This window comes from Alternaria alternata (assembly GCF_001642055.1).
Source record: "Alternaria alternata strain SRC1lrK2f unplaced genomic scaffold CC77scaffold_2, whole genome shotgun sequence".
NCBI lineage: Eukaryota > Fungi > Ascomycota > Dothideomycetes > Pleosporales > Pleosporaceae > Alternaria > Alternaria alternata.
Window position 1 is genome coordinate 396737 of NW_017306191.1, and position 17154 is coordinate 413890.

Below are 17154 nucleotides of genomic sequence, written 5' to 3' on the forward strand. Positions count from 1 at the left end.
TTAATGAATGTTTCTGTTAGTATTTTCGTAACATTGAGGTGATTACAAAGGAATATTGTGGTGCGATAAATGTCAGATCGAAGGTGGTTTGACGCTAGACCATTCTCATGAAATGTATATGCAGGGTCAGAACGATACCCGCCGCGAGTATTTCCCCATCTGGCTAATGCCAATACGAGAGCCGCATCTTCCGGGATACCAAATGTGTAGACCGGTTGTGACCACCGTCGCTATTGTTTGTTTGGACGCCGACTTGCAAAGCTCGTGGAATAGAAAGGAGAGGAGGACGCCGAACCACTGATGGATGTGGGTCATGGTGCGTCATCAGGGTTAAGTGGGTCAGGAAGAACACCAACATGTGTCGACCGTCATCACTATACTTTTGTCCAACTGTATATTGCATGTTTCAAAATGCGCCAAAACGACCCCCATGGTCCTAGCAAGTCACTCTTTCCCGAGGTTATCCACCAAAGCACGAGAGAGACGGTTTATCTCGAGCGCGACGCGACGCGGACTGTGGACTACGCTAGGACTGTTCGAACAAGGACCGGATCCTGGACCGGCGCCATGATTTGGAATATCGTTTCACACACAAAAGCAACAAACATGTAGGGAGAACGTCAGCAGTCTCTCTGAAAGCTCTGAGGTTTGCGAAGATTCCGATACGAGAAGCTATTATAACTATGTCGCCCGCCAAGATACAACTCCAATGGCTAGCATGAAAGAAGGCCAGGTAACAGTCAACTACCCGTAAGACGTCCTTCAAGTGACAGCGTTGCCCACCATTCAAACCCTCTTCACGAACATAACTTCTGTCTCCTCTACACTCGTACACGTCGTACATATAAGACGCCAAGCTGAGTAAAGGACGTTGGCGGGCCGTGTAGTGTAGATGTTACAGAAGAAACACACCCAACCGTCACAACTGGGGTCAGCTCTACTCGTGTTTTGGACAGAGAAACAGGCGCCAGGCTGCATAGCGGCTCTTCCAGAAATATGCATTGTAGATGGGCAAGCTACATATCCACAACGGCACAAGGCTCCTGGTGTGGTGGGACTAGGTCTGTTGTAATGGGAGCAGAGGTGACAGATCCACCCGCGCTGTTTAGGATGTTTCGTACGGACATCTTTTACAGCATTGCGTACAACAGATGTTGCACGGTCTCTGGAACTGCTGGACAGCCCGAGGATTTCTTGCTCTGTATGCGGATTAGTTCGAGATGCTCTCCTTCACCAAGAACTGAATGGAGGAACTTACTAGTAGATGGCGGGTTCATGTTGCTCGTCTTAGATATGGTAGAGAATGAGGCGAGACGGGATTAGTTCCAGAAAGGATCAACCGACCGTATCTATAGACAAATATTGTGAACCCGAAACGTCATGATCACGCTCCAGATCTCCTTGGAAAGAGAGCAAATACATGTCAAGACATTCCTAGCATGATCTCTACTCTTCCACGTGCTTGTGGTCATGTCTTGCCAGGAACTCTGTGGCTCATACACGTGTATAAATACTGATAGTTCTTCCTAGTCCCGGACTGAGAACGTTACTCAAACTGACAAAAGGGAAGTACTAGCAGGCCACATGGATCTCATGAGAAGTAAGAATCTCGCCTGATAGCACCAGTTACTTACATGCTAACTATACGAAAGAAAAAGACATCCTAGCGCTCCCGGAGCTACCTGATCAACGGACTCAGATATCCGCCGTTAAGCAATCTGCAGCAACAGTCCAAGACGTGAGTCCCTCTTTCCATAACCCTGCTTCCTTTTTTATCAAGACGTAGCAGGGCACTAACACCTTGCAGTCCGCCACCCCCCTCCGTGGCTGGGTCTGCCACCTTTGCGCCCACTTCAACACCCCCGGTACCCTGGCCTCTCCCAATGGCCCATGTCAAACATGTAACACACCCGCCTGTGACGCAGAGTGCGCCGACGCAATTGTTACACCACGCGATAACCAGTACTGCTCAGGCTTCACTTGCTGGTATTGCAAGTACTTCTGGGTGTGGTCGGACTATGATGATGATGGTAAACCCATACAGGACGAAGTGCTATCGTGTGATGTGTGTGGAATTCTAGAAGAGGAAGAAGTTGTGTTTGTCAAAAGCTGGTTTGAGGAAACGAAGAAGCCGGAGCCAGAGCCGGGACAGGGGGAAGAACGACTGTTGGTCTGTGAAGAGACAAAGGATAAAAAGAGCGAGGAACGAGAAGTGGACGATGGTGAGGGCGAATTTACTATAGTCGATAGGAAGAGAGCTCGGCCAAAGAAGAAGGTTCAGAATGAGGGAGTTGATGATGGTGATACTGCTAGGTCTACTGAAGTTGGCCAGAAGAAGGCCAGGCAAAAGAAGAAGATACCGGATGATCTACTGGCAACTGAGGGCATTCCACGATATGCACTCAGAAGACCAGGTCGACCAACCAGGTAGATTGAAAGTCCAATATCAGATTTTTTGTTGGTTGACCAGGAAAATTTCCCATTTGGATGCTCAGTAAGCGTGTGGAATCCGTTCATATTTGCCGCGGTATGCAGCTCGATACACTAAGCCTCGCACGTTACAACCCAAATCGGGCAAATGGTAGTCGGGAGCATGCTTCCATCAGCGATGTAATTTTGAAGGGTAGAATCTCATATAAAGGTCTGGTAGCAGCCCCCAATGAGTCCGAATCACTTCGGCACATCAATATTACAGGATATCTGCTGCGACCTCAGTCGCAGTGATGAGACACTGTCTTTCAGTATTGTGCATTTTACGCAATTCCCTGAAACCGATACAGAACTCTGAGCGATGCGCAGCCCTCGGGAGCATGGAAGACGTACGGGAAGGCCGGAGATAGGAGTGTGTTGGTTTGTTGGGATAGACCGAGATCGAACATTTCGTGGGCCCACCAGAAGTATCCAGGGAGCGAGATCCATCCGGCACGATCTGTGAGGATCAGAAATATTGCTTAAACGCAGCGAGCGTTTAAGCGTGGTTGATGCGACACTGTTCACTCTACTATATCAGAGCGACACTACCGTGATCTATTGGAGACCTCCAACCCGATCGAATGCGATACTGTCCCATGTTTGCATATTCGCTATCCAAAGAGGAGGAATGCTGCAGATATTGATATACATCACTGGTGTACGTCACGGCATGCTATGTCGATGTCGATTTGCAAGATCAATCGCGATGTCGTTCGTAAAGAAGCGCGAAAAGAAAACCAGGTTGACGACGAACCGGAAAGAAGCATCGAAGGCTAGACGACGCAAGCATTTCAGATGATGGAAGAGAAAGAAATGCGTAAGGTCATAGGAGGACTGGAAGCCGTTCTGCCGAAGAGCGCCACAGATTCGGTGGAGATTGAGCGCACTACGAAGCAGGAGCAAAAATAGAAGTTGGGAAGTACGGATCAGGCGGCCCACTGTCGTGTATGTCTATCAAGCAAACACGACCTGCAGAACGAACAGAGTCGCTGCATGACAAAGCTGCCTGTGCAGAATAAGCCAGAGAGCCACCGAGGTGTAAGACAAGGTATCAAGAACATTATGGCCACGGCCCACTCCACGGGTGAAGACGAAGACCATACCGCTTACGACCTATTCATGCGTTCGTACAACCGTCAGCAACGATGCACGCAATTTAAGGAAGGATATGTTTCAGACGATCCTGGGTGGTGTATGTCCTCTCATTGGAGGTAAGCGCCCAACCATTTAATCGAGATGCGGATATTATTTGGAAGCATCATATTTCAGACGCGTGGCGTTGATCAGAAGGCTCTAGCTTCAGTGGAACCTTTTCTGGCTCCGAGAGATATTGGTCAGCAGACAATGATGATAGTCATTATACTGTTGGTCTCGGACAACCCGTCAGCCTGGAAAGCTGTACGACGAGCTCGGACGGGAGTGGCGACTAGTAGCCAAGTATCCTCCTGTTGAACAGTCATCAAGGAATGAGTTTTGAGTCCATCTACAAGCTCACCCCACTCGCGTTCGCCACCCGGAACGGCACAGGTATTCAGTTGAGCGGCAGGTTGTGGTATCATTCGCGGAATCTGTTGATAGCTGTGATGTCGGGCGTATGCAAGATGTAATCCAACTGCAGGTCGGCTAACGAAGCACAGTGTGTCAGAATACTGTGAACCCCTGTCTCCGGGGTGGAGTTACACCTAAGCCGTCTAGCCGACAGATCTGACATAAGCAGACATCTTGTAGAGTCGGGCAGCCATGCCGGGCAACATGCGTAGACGATGGTTGTATTTACCTGGCGCGTATATTGTGGCTGCTTAAGCAAGTCTCCCGTCAGAGACACGGCAATGGAATGGAGGATCGATCCGGGAAAGCTCGGGAAGGTATTGCGCGAGACTTGATTGGATTTCCGTTGGGTCGAGCCATGTTGACGTCGATCATCGTGGTCACCATGTCGGTAAACCTACCAGATGCTGAGTGTACACTTGTAGTGTGGTGTGTCATATCATGCTGTCGGTGGGCGCATGTAGGTGATCTCGAATGCTGATCGTATTGAATTCTACTCAAGGCGTTCCATGGGTATCTGGAATTTATGCGTGATCTTGGTCATGTTGTTGAATACGGGAAATCGGATATGTTAGTATGTCGTCCAAATGCAAACTGGCATGCTGCCTGCAGTCATTGACGTCTGTCGTCATTTATGTAGCTGCGTTCGGAACCGAGCCACCTGGAGTTGTATCATCCATCTTTGGCGGATTGGTATCGATTTGAATAGTGACCTAGTCGTGCTTGTTAGCACGTGTAGGCGGCTGCGGCACATACTCGGGGTATGTAGTGCTCAAGTTGCACTTGGCTGTCCAGAGAGGTGTGATCTCAACGTACCGGCCCATCATTGACTAAAGCAACGTCCATCATAGCAGCGAAAACGCCGTCTTTGACCTTGTCAGGCTCATATAGGGCTCCCACCTTCCTGTAGAAGGTTTGGTATAATGTCTTGGCTTCCTCGCCACTTGCGGATTGGTGGAAGGAAGGTTTATTTCCTTTATTCATTGAGGCCAACAGGGTGAATTGGGAAACTGAGATTTCTTAGCATACCCTTTTTCGTAGCAAGATCACTAGTATTGGCGCCACCATGGCAAACTAGAAGAGTCTCGGCGTTTCAACATACCACACAAAACTTCGCCGTGGATGTCGGCCACGCTGCATTTCCACTTGACAAATCAGTCTCAAATCAAAAGAGGCAAGTCTGGCATCATACACGGCCTTCCGGGCCTTTGGATTCATCGTCCCAGAGCTTGGCCTTTAGTATCTTGCTAGCCATGGCCTCGACATCCTTCTCAGTGTCGTGTTTGGAGACGGCAGCAAGGACCAGCAATCCCTTGCCGATGGAGGAGACCAGTTGGCCATCGACTGTGACGGATGCCGACTTGACCCTCTGCAGCACGGCTAGACAGTGTTAGTATGGTCGTGGTTACGAGTGCATAGTGGCGGGGTTGGTACTCCTCATGATGGCGGGGTAGCAACAAAGCTGTGTGAGGAAGATGGTGGTGCCCCTCGTTGCGCGATAGCCTCAGGGTGATATGTCGAGACGCGTAACGACGTCACACATGGGAATTCAGACATGCAATAGTTGTGAGACGAGGCTGAGAAGACGTGGAACGCGTAGGTGAAACAGCGACGCGTGGGGCGATTGGTGGCTAGTGGCCGCACTCTTGGCAATTACGCTAGGCCAGCCCTGTGGCTTCGCGTTACCTATGCGATACCTCAACCTCCGCACTGAGCCCACGACAAACAATCCGACACTATTGCCGTCGAACGCCTTCATTCGCGCGATTCGACTGTCACACGGCGGCTAGCACCGGCACCGACGCAAACATTGCCGTAACCCTCGCGAAAGCCCTCAGGACGAGGCTCCACCACCGCCATGGCCGCACGGAAACTCCAGCAGGAGATTGACAAATGCTTCAAGAAAGTCGCAGAAGGCGTCGCGACGTTTGAGAACATATACGAGAAGATAATGCAAACGGGCAATCCCTCGCAGAAGGAGAAGCTCGAAGACCAGCTGAAGAAGGAGATCAAGAAGCTGCAGCGGTCGCGGGACCAGATTAAGACGTGGGCCGCCATGTCCGAGATCAAGGACAAGAAGCCGCTGCTGGACCACCGGAAGCTCATCGAGACAGTAGGGTGCCCGCCGTGGCCTGGCATGATGGGATGCTGACATGTGACAGCAAATGGAGCGCTTCAAGGCCGTCGAAAAGGAGATGAAGACGAAAGCATACTCCAAAGAGGGGCTGCAATTAGCGTCCAAGATCGACCCCAAGGACAAGGAGAAGATGGAGATGGTTGAGTTCCTGCAGCAAATGAACGAGGAGCTGGAGCGGCAAATAGAGACCATCGAGGCCGAAATCGAGACGCTGCATGCCAACGTAAAGAAGACGAAGAAGGGAGACAACTCCAAGGCGGAGCGGATAGCAGAGCTGGAAGAGTCGGTCGAGCGAAATAAGTGGCATCAGTCCAAGCTGGATCTGCTGCATCGAGCGCTCGAGAACGGCAACGTCGAGACAGAGCAGGTCAAGGGGATCGAAGACGGCATCAAGTACTACGTGGAAAGCAACCAGGACCCTGACTTTGCCGACGACGACACAATGTACGACGACTTCAACCTGCAAGAGGAGGAGGCCATCTTCGGCTTGGGCGAAGGCCTCGACCAGGTCTCATCGCACGAATCGCAGTCGGTAGCAGATAATGACGAGTCGGACATACGACCACCAGCGCCAAAGCCAAAAGCGACAGAAGCTGTGCAACAAGCAGCGAGACGGCCCTCGACACAGATGAAGTCGCCATTACCAGCACTAGCAACGCTGCACACGCCCTTGCCTGGTGCCTCAAATACCACGGGCAACGCCATGAAGCCCGCGCCGATACCCACACGGACGACGGGTGAGCCTTTGAAGTACGCCTCGGCCGCCGCCGCTGCAGCTGCGAGTGATAAAAATGGAGTGGGCATTGCCCCTTTGCCACCACCACCGGGAGCTGCCGCGGCACAGTCAGGCCTTGCTCCTGGCGCACGCGCAAGTGCTACGAGTTCCCCAGCCATAACACATTCCCAACCAGCCGCACGCACACAGCCAGCCGAATCCGCACAAGCATCGCCAGCTCCTGCGGCAAGTATACCCGCTACGCCTGCTGTCGAGAAGGAGACGCTTTCGCGCGCTGCTTCGTCGGAAGATGCTTCAAAGTCCAGCAGAAGAACACCGGCTCCTGAACCTGTAGAAGAAGAAGAGTCCTCGGCTGCTACTCCGCCGTTAACAAATGGTGAATCCCATGCTGAAGACGACGAGGAAGAGTCAGTATATCACCTTCCTTCAAGCTTACAGGATCTCCTGGATTCCTTCGAAGCGACTAAGAATGACATATCCGCCTCTGCAACAAAACCTCCTGATGAGCGCATGCTAGCAGCATCCATGGCTACCGCGCCGGACTCTGCCGACACTGAGGCGCCCCGCCACTACCGTCCCCAGAATCCCTATCCGTTTACGCCCGCGCACTACCCGCAAGAGCCGTTACCAATCTTCGATGATCCTCGCCTATACTCCCGGATCGAGACCGACGCTCTCTTCTATGCCTTCTACTATCGCCAAGGTACATACCAGCAGTATCTGGCAGCGAAAGCACTCAAGTCGCAAAGCTGGAGATTCCACAAGCAGTATCAAACATGGTTCCAACGACACGAAGAGCCAAAGGCGATAACAGAAGACTACGAGCAGGGGACGTATAGATTCTTCGACTACGAGTCGACATGGTAAGTACCTAATTCCGTCCACCAGCCTCACGTAGGGCTGTCGTATGACAAAGTCGCGCCACGCGGTGCTATTTCTGCACGTCATACAGAGCTAACCTTATTTCAGGATGAATCGAAGGAAAGCAGACTTCCGATTTGCCTACAAGTTCTTGGAAGATGAGCTATGAGCCGTAGGTTACTTTCTTCTTACCGACCCGCATGCTCGGCTTGGTAGTCGCGTTCTGTATCAAGTATTAGGTAGTCTTGGAATGGGTCCCATCTCGGGCGATATCTGTTTGCTCTTCGGATCCGAAACCTTCTCCTGTCCAGGCTCCGCTGCATACTGACCTTCACCCACAAACATCAGATCGACCATGGGTAGAACCATCTATGGTGAGACATCATGCATGGATCAAATGGAACTTATTGAGGCTCACCTGCCAAGCGCAGCCCCAGCCCGCTACAATTTGACCTGCCAGGGGTGTCGTAGCGGTCTGAGCGCCGGGCGTAATCTGACATGATGTGGCTAACAGCTGCGGAATGTGCTCAATTGGTCGGCATTGGGTTACGCTGGATTTCGCCCCCAATCGCGTGGAGACTACAGGGCTGCAGGGGGAGGCTGGTCGCTCTCCACTGGCCGCCTTAGCGAGAATCCTTCCGTAACGTTCAAGCTTCCATTACGCCCCGTTACGCCCGGCAGCACTAAGTTGTGCATGAATTTGAGTCGAGCGGTTACAGCGTCAATCATTTTACGCCATTCATGAGCCGGTCAAACTCCACCAGGTTGCGGGTTAATTGACCCACTTACAACGAGCAGCAGGAATGAACGAAGAAAGGACACAAATGGGCGTTTGATGACAGCTAATCCGCTCCGGGACGAGCGGTCAAGCCAAGTTCGAATTCGATCGCATTAGAAGCTTCATCAGGATGGCGCTTGTTCCCGCAATCAGGCTGTCATCTCAAGTGTATTGAGCGTTCCTGTACCAAGACGTGATCAAGAGCCAACCAGAGAAGTGTAAAGCATCTCGAAACTCCCAGGCCGGTCCCCAGGCTCCAGCCCATATCATGCAGCTAGACAGGGGTTGAATCCTTCATCGTGGAACGAAAGTACGGGAGCAAGACACGCATGCACCAACAGTCACACAGCGGCCCATCCACCTACCCGCTTATGTGTTAATCGGTGAACTATGCCCATCATGAATCCCGGCACACAAAGATCAGAATACCAACCTGTCTGCATCGGACTATTCTAGCTCTCTGCCTTGCCAAGCAATGACAACGACAAATGAAATAGTTGCTACAGTTCAATTAAAGTTGGATCGGGGTCTAGGGCAGTCGCCCTGCATCGCCATAAGACAGCGGAGACGACACAGATCTACTATTGTCTTCCGTTGTGCTTCCTGCTTCTTCACTTAGATCATTATTTCACCGCCCCGATCTATCCACCACATACCGCAAGATTAGGCCTTTTGATTCAGCTCCTACTTGATTTTCCGGTGTCGGCACGGGCACTAGTCGTTGTCAGCCCTATACCGATAGTCGTGTGGGGTACCACTACACTGGTATCGACTTCGCCTCGCCATCCTACAAATCCACCTCAGCAACCTTGGACTTCTATATTCAAACATTTGGCCTCTGGCGTAGCGTCACTTACACAAAGGAGATCAAATCTCACGAAAGATACGATCGCCACACACATCCGGCCGAGTCCGCAACCTGATTTGCTTTCTCGCCTTACCACACTTCTACTTTTGTTCGTCATCACCATGTTGGTGCACTACGGTTCGCATGGAGATGCCTTTGGGCGCCCTGATGGCTCATTTCCTCCGAAGTACCTGTGAGTCTATGCAGTCCCGTTCATAGCATAAGCCGCGGGGTGGCAGTGATCGGTCTCCGTTCAAGAGCAGGAAAAGGGTTATCGCACTTATCTTGATATAAGACTCATGACCATTCCACGATAGTAGAAGCATCAAAATCATCAATAGCATCTAACCAAGGCTTCATAGGTCTCTTGAGCAGGTCCAACTACGGCCTCGAAGACACTCTTCAGTAACTAGCACGAGGAGATCATCCAGACCACAGAAGCTACGCATCATCACTTCGCCCGTGGCGCCCGCCTATCGCCCTTCTAGTGCTACCACCCGTACCAAGAAAACAAAGTCGATACGTCCAAAGCAGGAACAACCGCCTTCGCCCGCCATGTCCGGATACAGCGTAAGTGCCACTCCAATCTTTACAGCAATCTTCGATGTTGACTTATACAATCAGTACTCCTCGTCCGACCAAGGTAACTACAGCTACCAAGCCTCTTATCCACACTCAGGAGTGCCACAATATACTCAATCTCAAATCAATGCCTATTACGCACAGTATCAACAATATCCACCTCAACCATACCAAATTATCCCAGACTATTATACCCAACCGGTAACTGTTACACATACTGCTGGATATCAACAACCAGTAGCCAGTGGGTATGATGTTGGAAGTTGGCAAAGTCACGGCGACGATCTAGGAATGAACACATCGCAAGGCCCAACTAGGTAAGCACTTTCCCACCCAAATTTCATACTATCATGCTAATATCAAAGCAGAAGTAGTAGCCGCACAAAGTAAAGTTCCTCCATCCGCTTGCGCGTTCATCAGCTAATCATGCTCCCAACTTACAGAACATGGACCTGCGATATCCCCGGCTGCTCCTCCTCAGCAAACTTCACCCGTCTCGCGGACCTTCAGCGCCACCAATCCACTGTCCACGGTGTCGGGACTCCAGAATACCCGTGCAACGTGCCCCGCTGTAATCGCGTCGGTGACAAAGGTTTCACGCGAAGAGACCATTTAGTCGAGCATCTACGCAACTTCCATCACATCGACATTCCCAAGCGGAGGCCAGGGGAGAGAAGCGCATTTCCGTTTGGGTGGCCAGAAGGCGCGGGAGGTTCTCATCAGTGAGTCCATCCTTCAAAGACGGAGGAAAACAAAAGGGGGAGATGAGGAAGAGGAGGGCTGATTGGGTGTGCATAGGGATGACAGGGGTAGTACTGGAATTACAGGAGGGGGCGAAGAGACGATGGGGCATGCTACGGGTAGTGCTCAGCGTGTACGAATGCTTGGAGAGGTCGAGGGTGGGACTGTACGAGCATTGCCACAACGACCAACAACAGCAGCGATATCAACAAGAAGCCGTTACGCCGGCATCACACGAGCCAGGATCGCCAAATCACCGTCAAGAAGAGGAGGCAGAGCCGGTGGACGCAGCAGGGGTGGCAGTTCAAGTGCAGGCATCAGTCGTTTAAGCGCTTCGTCATTACCGGCATTATCTCTATCAACATCCGCATCAACGTCGTTATCATGGTGGAACGTTCATCAAGAACAAGAATTGCATTCTTCATCAATTCAATTACAGAATGACACGCCACAACCGCAACGGCACCTCACCAGCGCGGAACTTGCCGCACAAGATATGCTGCTTGGACTTGAAACAGGCACCGGAGACTTATTTGGTGCACCAACCCCTGGACCGGAGACTTATCCTGAGCGGTAAAGGTAACATTAGACGAAGGGCAGGGTCTCGCTCGAGGTGGTTGCGGTTCGCGTAATTTCCCTATTCTCTCGTTCATCACATTGTTTTGTGATTTCTTTGATCTTTTGCATAGCATCGCGTGGTCAAGGCGGGGTATAGATCATGATCGGGCTAGCATGGCGGGCCTCGAGGGCGTTTTGGGAGTTCTCCTTGGTTTTTTACTTGCACTTTGTCCATTCGCTTTACAGTAGTACAATATCGAAACTAGTTCATGTATACGACGTGGTTGCAAATCGGACCGTAGTGCGCAAGGTACATTCTATACGAACAGACCAATTGCAATTGCGCATGAATGGAATCCGATATTCATCCGTTTAGGCAGGCACTCCACTCGCTACTTTGGTCGCGCATCAGATGCCTGAACAAAACTAGTTCGGTGGAGCTTGCCTATCGACATCGTGAGGGTCTCAGCAACGTTTGTAGGATCAACATCCTTGTTGACTCTGGTGATCGCTTTCGCGTAATTCGGAGGAACTGGATCCCGTTGATACCTACTCGCTATGGTGTTATATGCCGAGTAGAGATGTGTTGGTGACCGTGCCGCATAAGCCTCGCTTCACAGTCCTCCCCACAACAAGACAATGCGACATTGCGCACATGTGAGCTTTATCAAGCTGCCCGGTGCGGAGTGAATCTGGTAAGGCGTTTGTAAGCCAACAGAGGAGATCACATCAATGATGTGCAGGCTATCCGAGGTAGGCATTGCATTGCTGGTATGTTGACACTGTGCCGCCTAGGCGCATGTTTCTTACTCACTCCACGTTGCGGCGTGTGCCTCTGGTCGCCTTTTACCATGGTGTCGGTGCCGAGTCTGGTCGGTTGGCTGGAGGGCGACGAGGAGCTGGGTCGCAAGAGGTAACCCATTCGTTGGCGGTGCCCTGGAGTTGGAACATGGGGCTGGACATGGAGTTGGACATGGAGTTGGACATGGGTGCGGCACCAACATTGCCGCTGTCACGGATAAGCCGACGACCAGTGGAAGCGAGATGCCTATACTCGGGTCCAGAATACATGTATACACTTATGCGCGCAAGACACCGAACTTGTGATAAGGTTCTGTGCCGTATGTACTCATCGACGAAGCCCTGCGTCTTGAAACCCCGTGCATGGCCTGCCACATATAGACTAGAACCGAGGCTGAGGTTGAGGTCCAGCAATAGGCCGATTCGCGGGAAACGATCCGCTGGCACACTAAGCTCCACGTGGTTGTGCCACTTTCAAAATGCGTGCATTGCATGGAGCATCTGGCCTCGTGATCCTTTCATCTATTCATATCCATCTAGATCCTGCAGTGCGGCGAACGGTCGCGGTGCACGAACGTTGTCTGCGCCGTAGCTATTTCGAACGCTGAGCGGATACTCGACCGTCGGGCCGCCATAGTTGAGCCGCATGAGCCTCAAAGATGTCTCGGAAGGCCTGAAGGGCCATTGAGGAATGTCTCGCTAAGGTAGGGCTGATGGAGGGGCTTGAAGAGCAGCCACAAGAGCCAGCAGCTGAACTTCCAGCTGAACTCCCATCTGCGTTGCCTTCTCACGGATCAGTTCATTGACGACTTTGCGCGGTTCCGCACGTGTAATTAGTTTTACCGACGCGAGGACTACCGTGCCTTGGCAGCTGCTGTACCTATCCATCCCAAGAGAAGGTAGGCGTACATACGACCAATCAGCGACAGGGCCATCTGGCTTACACTTGACGGATGATAGGTAGGTACTGTGCAGCTGGCGCGTTCGATAGGGAACGATGTGCTTCTGTACACTACGGCGGTAGGAAAAGGTACGAAGATAATGATTATGTGATTGCTCGAGCAAGGCAAACTGCAATGACGTAGGTCATGGTTTAGCGCACTTTGGGCAGCCACCGAGTCGGAAAGAGTCGTATGGATGAACATCTGACACCTGAACGTCGCCTCCTGCACACCCTTGGTACCAACGTCGTCCTACTTTTGCAACCTGTAGTTTGGTTGCCTTCTCCTCTGACTCATACTCATGTCTTTCAAACCTCACCTGTGTTATTTCACACCTGATTTTACAGACTCTTTGCCGTTGCAATAACTGCGTTTTCACCCTGCGTTCCCCGCAATCTACTGCCAGCACGACTGCATTCCCCGCGGGCTCGAACAACAAAAATACGCCAAACTTGCCTCTCAGCAAGCACAAACCACCCACAATCTACAAATCACGATGCGCGATCTCCGGAAACAGGCTCTTGAGAGCCACAAGACCATGTCGCGCAAAGCCCGTTCGCGCGTCGCATCTACAACTGCCTCGAAGACAACTTCAGCAGTTGGATCGCCAGCACAGTCACGCGCCGCCAGTCGCGTCCGACATGAACATGACTCGGAGGATGAGGACGACTTCAGCGACGGAACTGCCTGGAGGTGAGTTTGACCGCGTCCATGACTTTTTATTTTTCCCCACATCGCGATCGCACCGGTGACATCATCGCTTCGCGACTTTGGTATATGAACACACTAACATATACAACAGCACAGCATCCATCGACGATGTCCTCAACGGTGAGGACGTGAACATACCTGAAGACGCGTGGAAGTCTGAGCTCAACACGCGCATCGAGCAAATCACCAACCTCAAGCGCAGCAGCACCGAAGGCCGCACCGAAAGCCTAAAAGCATATGCCCACATCCTCAAGGCCCGCTATGCAAGGGACGAGGTCGAGGGGCATGTAGCGGAACTGGTGTCGTCGATGATTAAGAGCATCAGGCAGGAAACCACAGAGGCCGAGGTCGTTGAAGCCCTCAAAGGTATGAGACACGCGCCACAGCAAGTAGACTTTACTAACGGTCGCCAGCACTGGCTGTCACCGCCGTGACTCTTGACTCCGATAGCATCTACGATGACGTGGCCGACCAACTCAAGCGCTCGATACAGTCTTCTTCTTCCATTGCCATCAAAGTCAATGCGATCCACACCCTTGGCACAACTGCCTTCTTCGCCGGCGCCGGCGACGGTGAGATTTTGGACATCATGAACCTGTTCATCGAGATTGTCGAATCGGACGGCGCATCCATCGATGCACAAGACGAGGGGAACGTTGTGATTGCCGCGTTAGAAGAATGGGGTCTCCTAGCGACCGAGATCGAAGACCTAGAAGAGGAAACAGAGGCTGCAATGGAAGCTTTCGTCGAGCAGCTTGAGAGCGCTGACTCTGGTGTTCAGATCGCAGCAGGCGAGAACATTGCACTCCTCTACGAAAAGTCCCTTACCCCACAAGAAGAAGATGAGGACGCACCAGAAGACGAAGACTCTGACGACCCAGAGCACGTTCGGAATGGCGAGCGATTAGTGAAACGCTATACTGTCTACCGAAGACAAGACCAGCTTCTACATACGCTCGACGAACTCGCCAACGTCTCCACGCGCCGTATCTCCAAGAAGGACCGCAAGGCACTACACTCGTCCTTTGCAGATATCCGCAACACTGTCGAGAAGCCTAGTCGCGGTCCTGCTTACTCCACGGCTCTACATGAGGAGACTGGCAAGGCCTATGGAGCGGGCAGAATGAAGGTCAAGATCAACAAGAACGTGGAGGTCCGGATCGACAAGTGGTGGAAGCTGCAGAGGCTAAACGCCCTGCGACGGACGCTGCAGGGTGGTTTCACTTACCACTACGATCAGAATGAGATGGTCTCGACGGCTCTTCCGTTCTCTATGTCTGCAAGGCGGTAATGCGGTTAGTCGGGGTAAATCTTCTCAGTGTTAATGTTGATTCCACAAGTGACTTCCGTTATTGTGCGCGTGGATGGCGTTGTTGGAGCTATTGTTTCGTACTACAGCGAGAGATTGGTGAGGGAAAGAGGTAGACTGGAGCCTGAAGATCCGGGTACGAAGAAGCTCGTTTTATAGAGTTCATCCAGTATTCAAGTCAATCCCAAAGGTATACGCTATACTTTACGCCAGCATAGTAACAAAAAATAATGTGTACCTTGTAGGGTGCAGCATGACTGTTGTAGAACTTGACAAGAATAAGCCTCTCCGGATAGCAAAACGCATTTTGCATCCGTGACATTACTTGCTCGTTTGGGTAATCTTTGCGAATTTAATGTCGAGGCTTGCCATATAGCCTTCGGAAGGTACGGCCACAATGGAGTCCGGGCATTGCCCCGCGTTGCCCCTCATCGCGAGCATCGCGTCAATGTTTACAAGATGCAACAAGATTCAGAGAAAGGATATGAGGAGTGGCTGCGCACTGCAATTAAATAGTAAGAAACTAGCTGTCATTGGAAATTTAGAAACTGCAACCAACCGGATTTCGGCTCTCCGAAACGTCGTATCGGTGTGTAAATGCGGGCTTGGCGCGGCATGAAGGTGTAGCTGTAGCTTCGTAGAAAGTTCTGGACAGCTTACCACCACCGTGCTTTTCTTCAGTCTTGCACATAAATTCCAACACTTTCAACTCTGTCAATTGCCCCAGTGCCATTCCCCTCGTTCATACTGTTTCGAATTCCTCACATACAACCAAAGCGATTCAGCGACCATGGCTGACACTAGTAAGTAACTTTCATATGAAGCTCACTTCTGAGCTTTGGTGACCCAGAGAAAATTGGAAAGTGTGCTGACAATATCCAGAGCGCCCTCGCGTCTTCTTCGACATCGCCATTGGCGGCGTCAAGGCTGGCCGCGTTGCCTTTGAGCTCGTACGTCGCCCAACTTGTCACGCAAACCCGCGCAATCTAACCAGTTTGAACACACCATTAACAATGTACACAGTACAGAGATATCGTCCCCAAGACCGCAGAAAATTTCCGCGCACTATGCACCGGCGAGAAAGGTGAAGGCGCATCTGGAAAGCCTCTCCACTACAAGAACTCGAGTTTCCACCGCGTCATCAAGGGCTTCATGATCCAAGGCGGTGATTTCACGCAGGGCAACGGCACAGGCGGAGAAAGCATATATGGCGAAAAGTTCGAGGATGAGAACTTTGAAAAAGTGCACGACAAGCCGTTCCTGCTGAGCATGGCCAACGCCGGTCCAGGAACCAACGGCTCCCAATTCTTCGTCACCACAGTGCCTACGCCGCATCTCGACAAGAAGCACGTTGTCTTTGGAGAGGTCATCAACGGCAAGAGCATCGTCCGTCAGATTGAGAACCTCAAGACACAGAGCGGCGACAAGCCTTGGCAGGACGCTACCATCATCGACTGCGGTGAGCTTTCTGGTGAAGACTACGACAAAGCCACCGAAAAGATCTCCGACGCAACCGGCGACCCCTATGAGGACTTCCCCGAAGACCAGAAAGCGAACGCAGACGACGAATGGAAAGGCGAGGAGATACTCGAAATCGCTACAAAGCTAAAGGACATGGGCAACGACGCCTTCAAAAAGGGTGATCTCAAACTCGGCATCACAAAATACCAAAAGGGTATCCGCTACCTCCACGAATACCCCGCCCCTCTCGACGACGACCCGGCAGATCTCTGGCCTAAACTCCAGGCACTGAAGATCTCGCTATACAGCAACTCTGCGCTTCTTCAGAACAAATCGGGCCAGTTTGGGGATGCGGCGGAGAATGCAACAAAGGCGCTGGATATCGAGGGCATTACGGACAAAGACAAGGCCAAGGCGTACTTCAGGCGGGCACAGGCCAAGGCGGGCAAGAAGAACGAGGATGAGGCGCTGGCGGACTTGCACGAGGCGGCCAAGTATGCGCCGGGCGATGCGGCCATTGTCAAGGAGTTGGATGTAGTGAAGAAGAGGGTGCAAGCGAGGAAGGAGAAGGAGAAGAAGGCTTACAAGAACGCTTTCAACTTTGACTAGGTGGTTGATTATGCGTGGGGGAAGTTGCTTCGGCCAAGTTCAAAGTATGGACGTTGCGCTCG

At 51.7% G+C, this 17154-nt stretch overlaps 6 protein-coding genes across 6 annotated transcripts; 5 read left to right on the forward strand and 1 right to left on the reverse strand.

The window, feature by feature from the left end:
• Nucleotides 1-1584: 1584 nt before the first annotated feature.
• On the forward strand, nucleotides 1585-2431 carry CC77DRAFT_1004727 (hypothetical protein; the record flags this gene model as incomplete). The annotated part of the gene is made up of 3 exons (XM_018523294.1): nucleotides 1585-1600; nucleotides 1653-1738; nucleotides 1808-2431. The coding sequence occupies 3 exons, from the start codon at nucleotides 1585-1587 to the stop codon at nucleotides 2429-2431; spliced, it is 726 nt and encodes a 241-aa protein (XP_018390484.1).
• Nucleotides 2432-4652: 2221 nt separating this feature from the next.
• Nucleotides 4653-5461, reverse strand: CC77DRAFT_1056868 (D-tyrosyl-tRNA deacylase; the record flags this gene model as incomplete). Its single annotated transcript, XM_018527950.1, has 5 exons — nucleotides 4653-4733; nucleotides 4837-5030; nucleotides 5123-5165; nucleotides 5213-5400; nucleotides 5455-5461. The coding sequence occupies 5 exons, from the start codon at nucleotides 5459-5461 to the stop codon at nucleotides 4653-4655; spliced, it is 513 nt and encodes a 170-aa protein (XP_018390485.1).
• Nucleotides 5462-5878: 417 nt separating this feature from the next.
• CC77DRAFT_1056869 (hypothetical protein) lies at nucleotides 5879-7923 on the forward strand (the record flags this gene model as incomplete). Its single annotated transcript, XM_018527951.1, has 3 exons — nucleotides 5879-6133; nucleotides 6183-7756; nucleotides 7863-7923. 3 exons carry the CDS (start codon nucleotides 5879-5881, stop codon nucleotides 7921-7923), a joined length of 1890 nt encoding a protein of 629 aa, XP_018390486.1.
• Nucleotides 7924-9501: 1578 nt separating this feature from the next.
• On the forward strand, nucleotides 9502-11279 carry CC77DRAFT_1004729 (hypothetical protein; the record flags this gene model as incomplete). Its single annotated transcript, XM_018523295.1, has 5 exons — nucleotides 9502-9572; nucleotides 9742-9949; nucleotides 10004-10278; nucleotides 10405-10683; nucleotides 10760-11279. 5 exons carry the CDS (start codon nucleotides 9502-9504, stop codon nucleotides 11277-11279), a joined length of 1353 nt encoding a protein of 450 aa, XP_018390487.1.
• Nucleotides 11280-13352: 2073 nt separating this feature from the next.
• On the forward strand, nucleotides 13353-15184 carry CC77DRAFT_300012 (IFRD domain-containing protein). The gene is made up of 3 exons (XM_018531126.1): nucleotides 13353-13695; nucleotides 13805-14079; nucleotides 14127-15184. The coding sequence occupies exons 1-3, from the start codon at nucleotides 13499-13501 to the stop codon at nucleotides 15002-15004; spliced, it is 1350 nt and encodes a 449-aa protein (XP_018390488.1). The 5' UTR covers nucleotides 13353-13498; the 3' UTR covers nucleotides 15005-15184.
• A 628-nt stretch (nucleotides 15185-15812) lies between these two features.
• Nucleotides 15813-17092, forward strand: CC77DRAFT_1004731 (peptidyl-prolyl cis-trans isomerase D; the record flags this gene model as incomplete). The annotated part of the gene is made up of 3 exons (XM_018523296.1): nucleotides 15813-15825; nucleotides 15905-15972; nucleotides 16046-17092. The coding sequence occupies 3 exons, from the start codon at nucleotides 15813-15815 to the stop codon at nucleotides 17090-17092; spliced, it is 1128 nt and encodes a 375-aa protein (XP_018390489.1).
• Nucleotides 17093-17154: the final 62 nt, after the last annotated feature.

Excerpts from the sequence above, each read along its gene's own strand:
- CC77DRAFT_300012 (XM_018531126.1), top strand. The coding sequence starts at position 13,499 with ATGCGCGATCTCCGGAAACAGGCTCTTGAGAGCCACAAGACCATGTCG. Across the intron at positions 13,696-13,804 it reads AGCGACGGAACTGCCTGGAG|CACAGCATCCATCGACGATG; the intron begins GTGAGTTTGACC and ends CATATACAACAG. Across the intron at positions 14,080-14,126 it reads GGTCGTTGAAGCCCTCAAAG|CACTGGCTGTCACCGCCGTG; the intron begins GTATGAGACACG and ends AACGGTCGCCAG.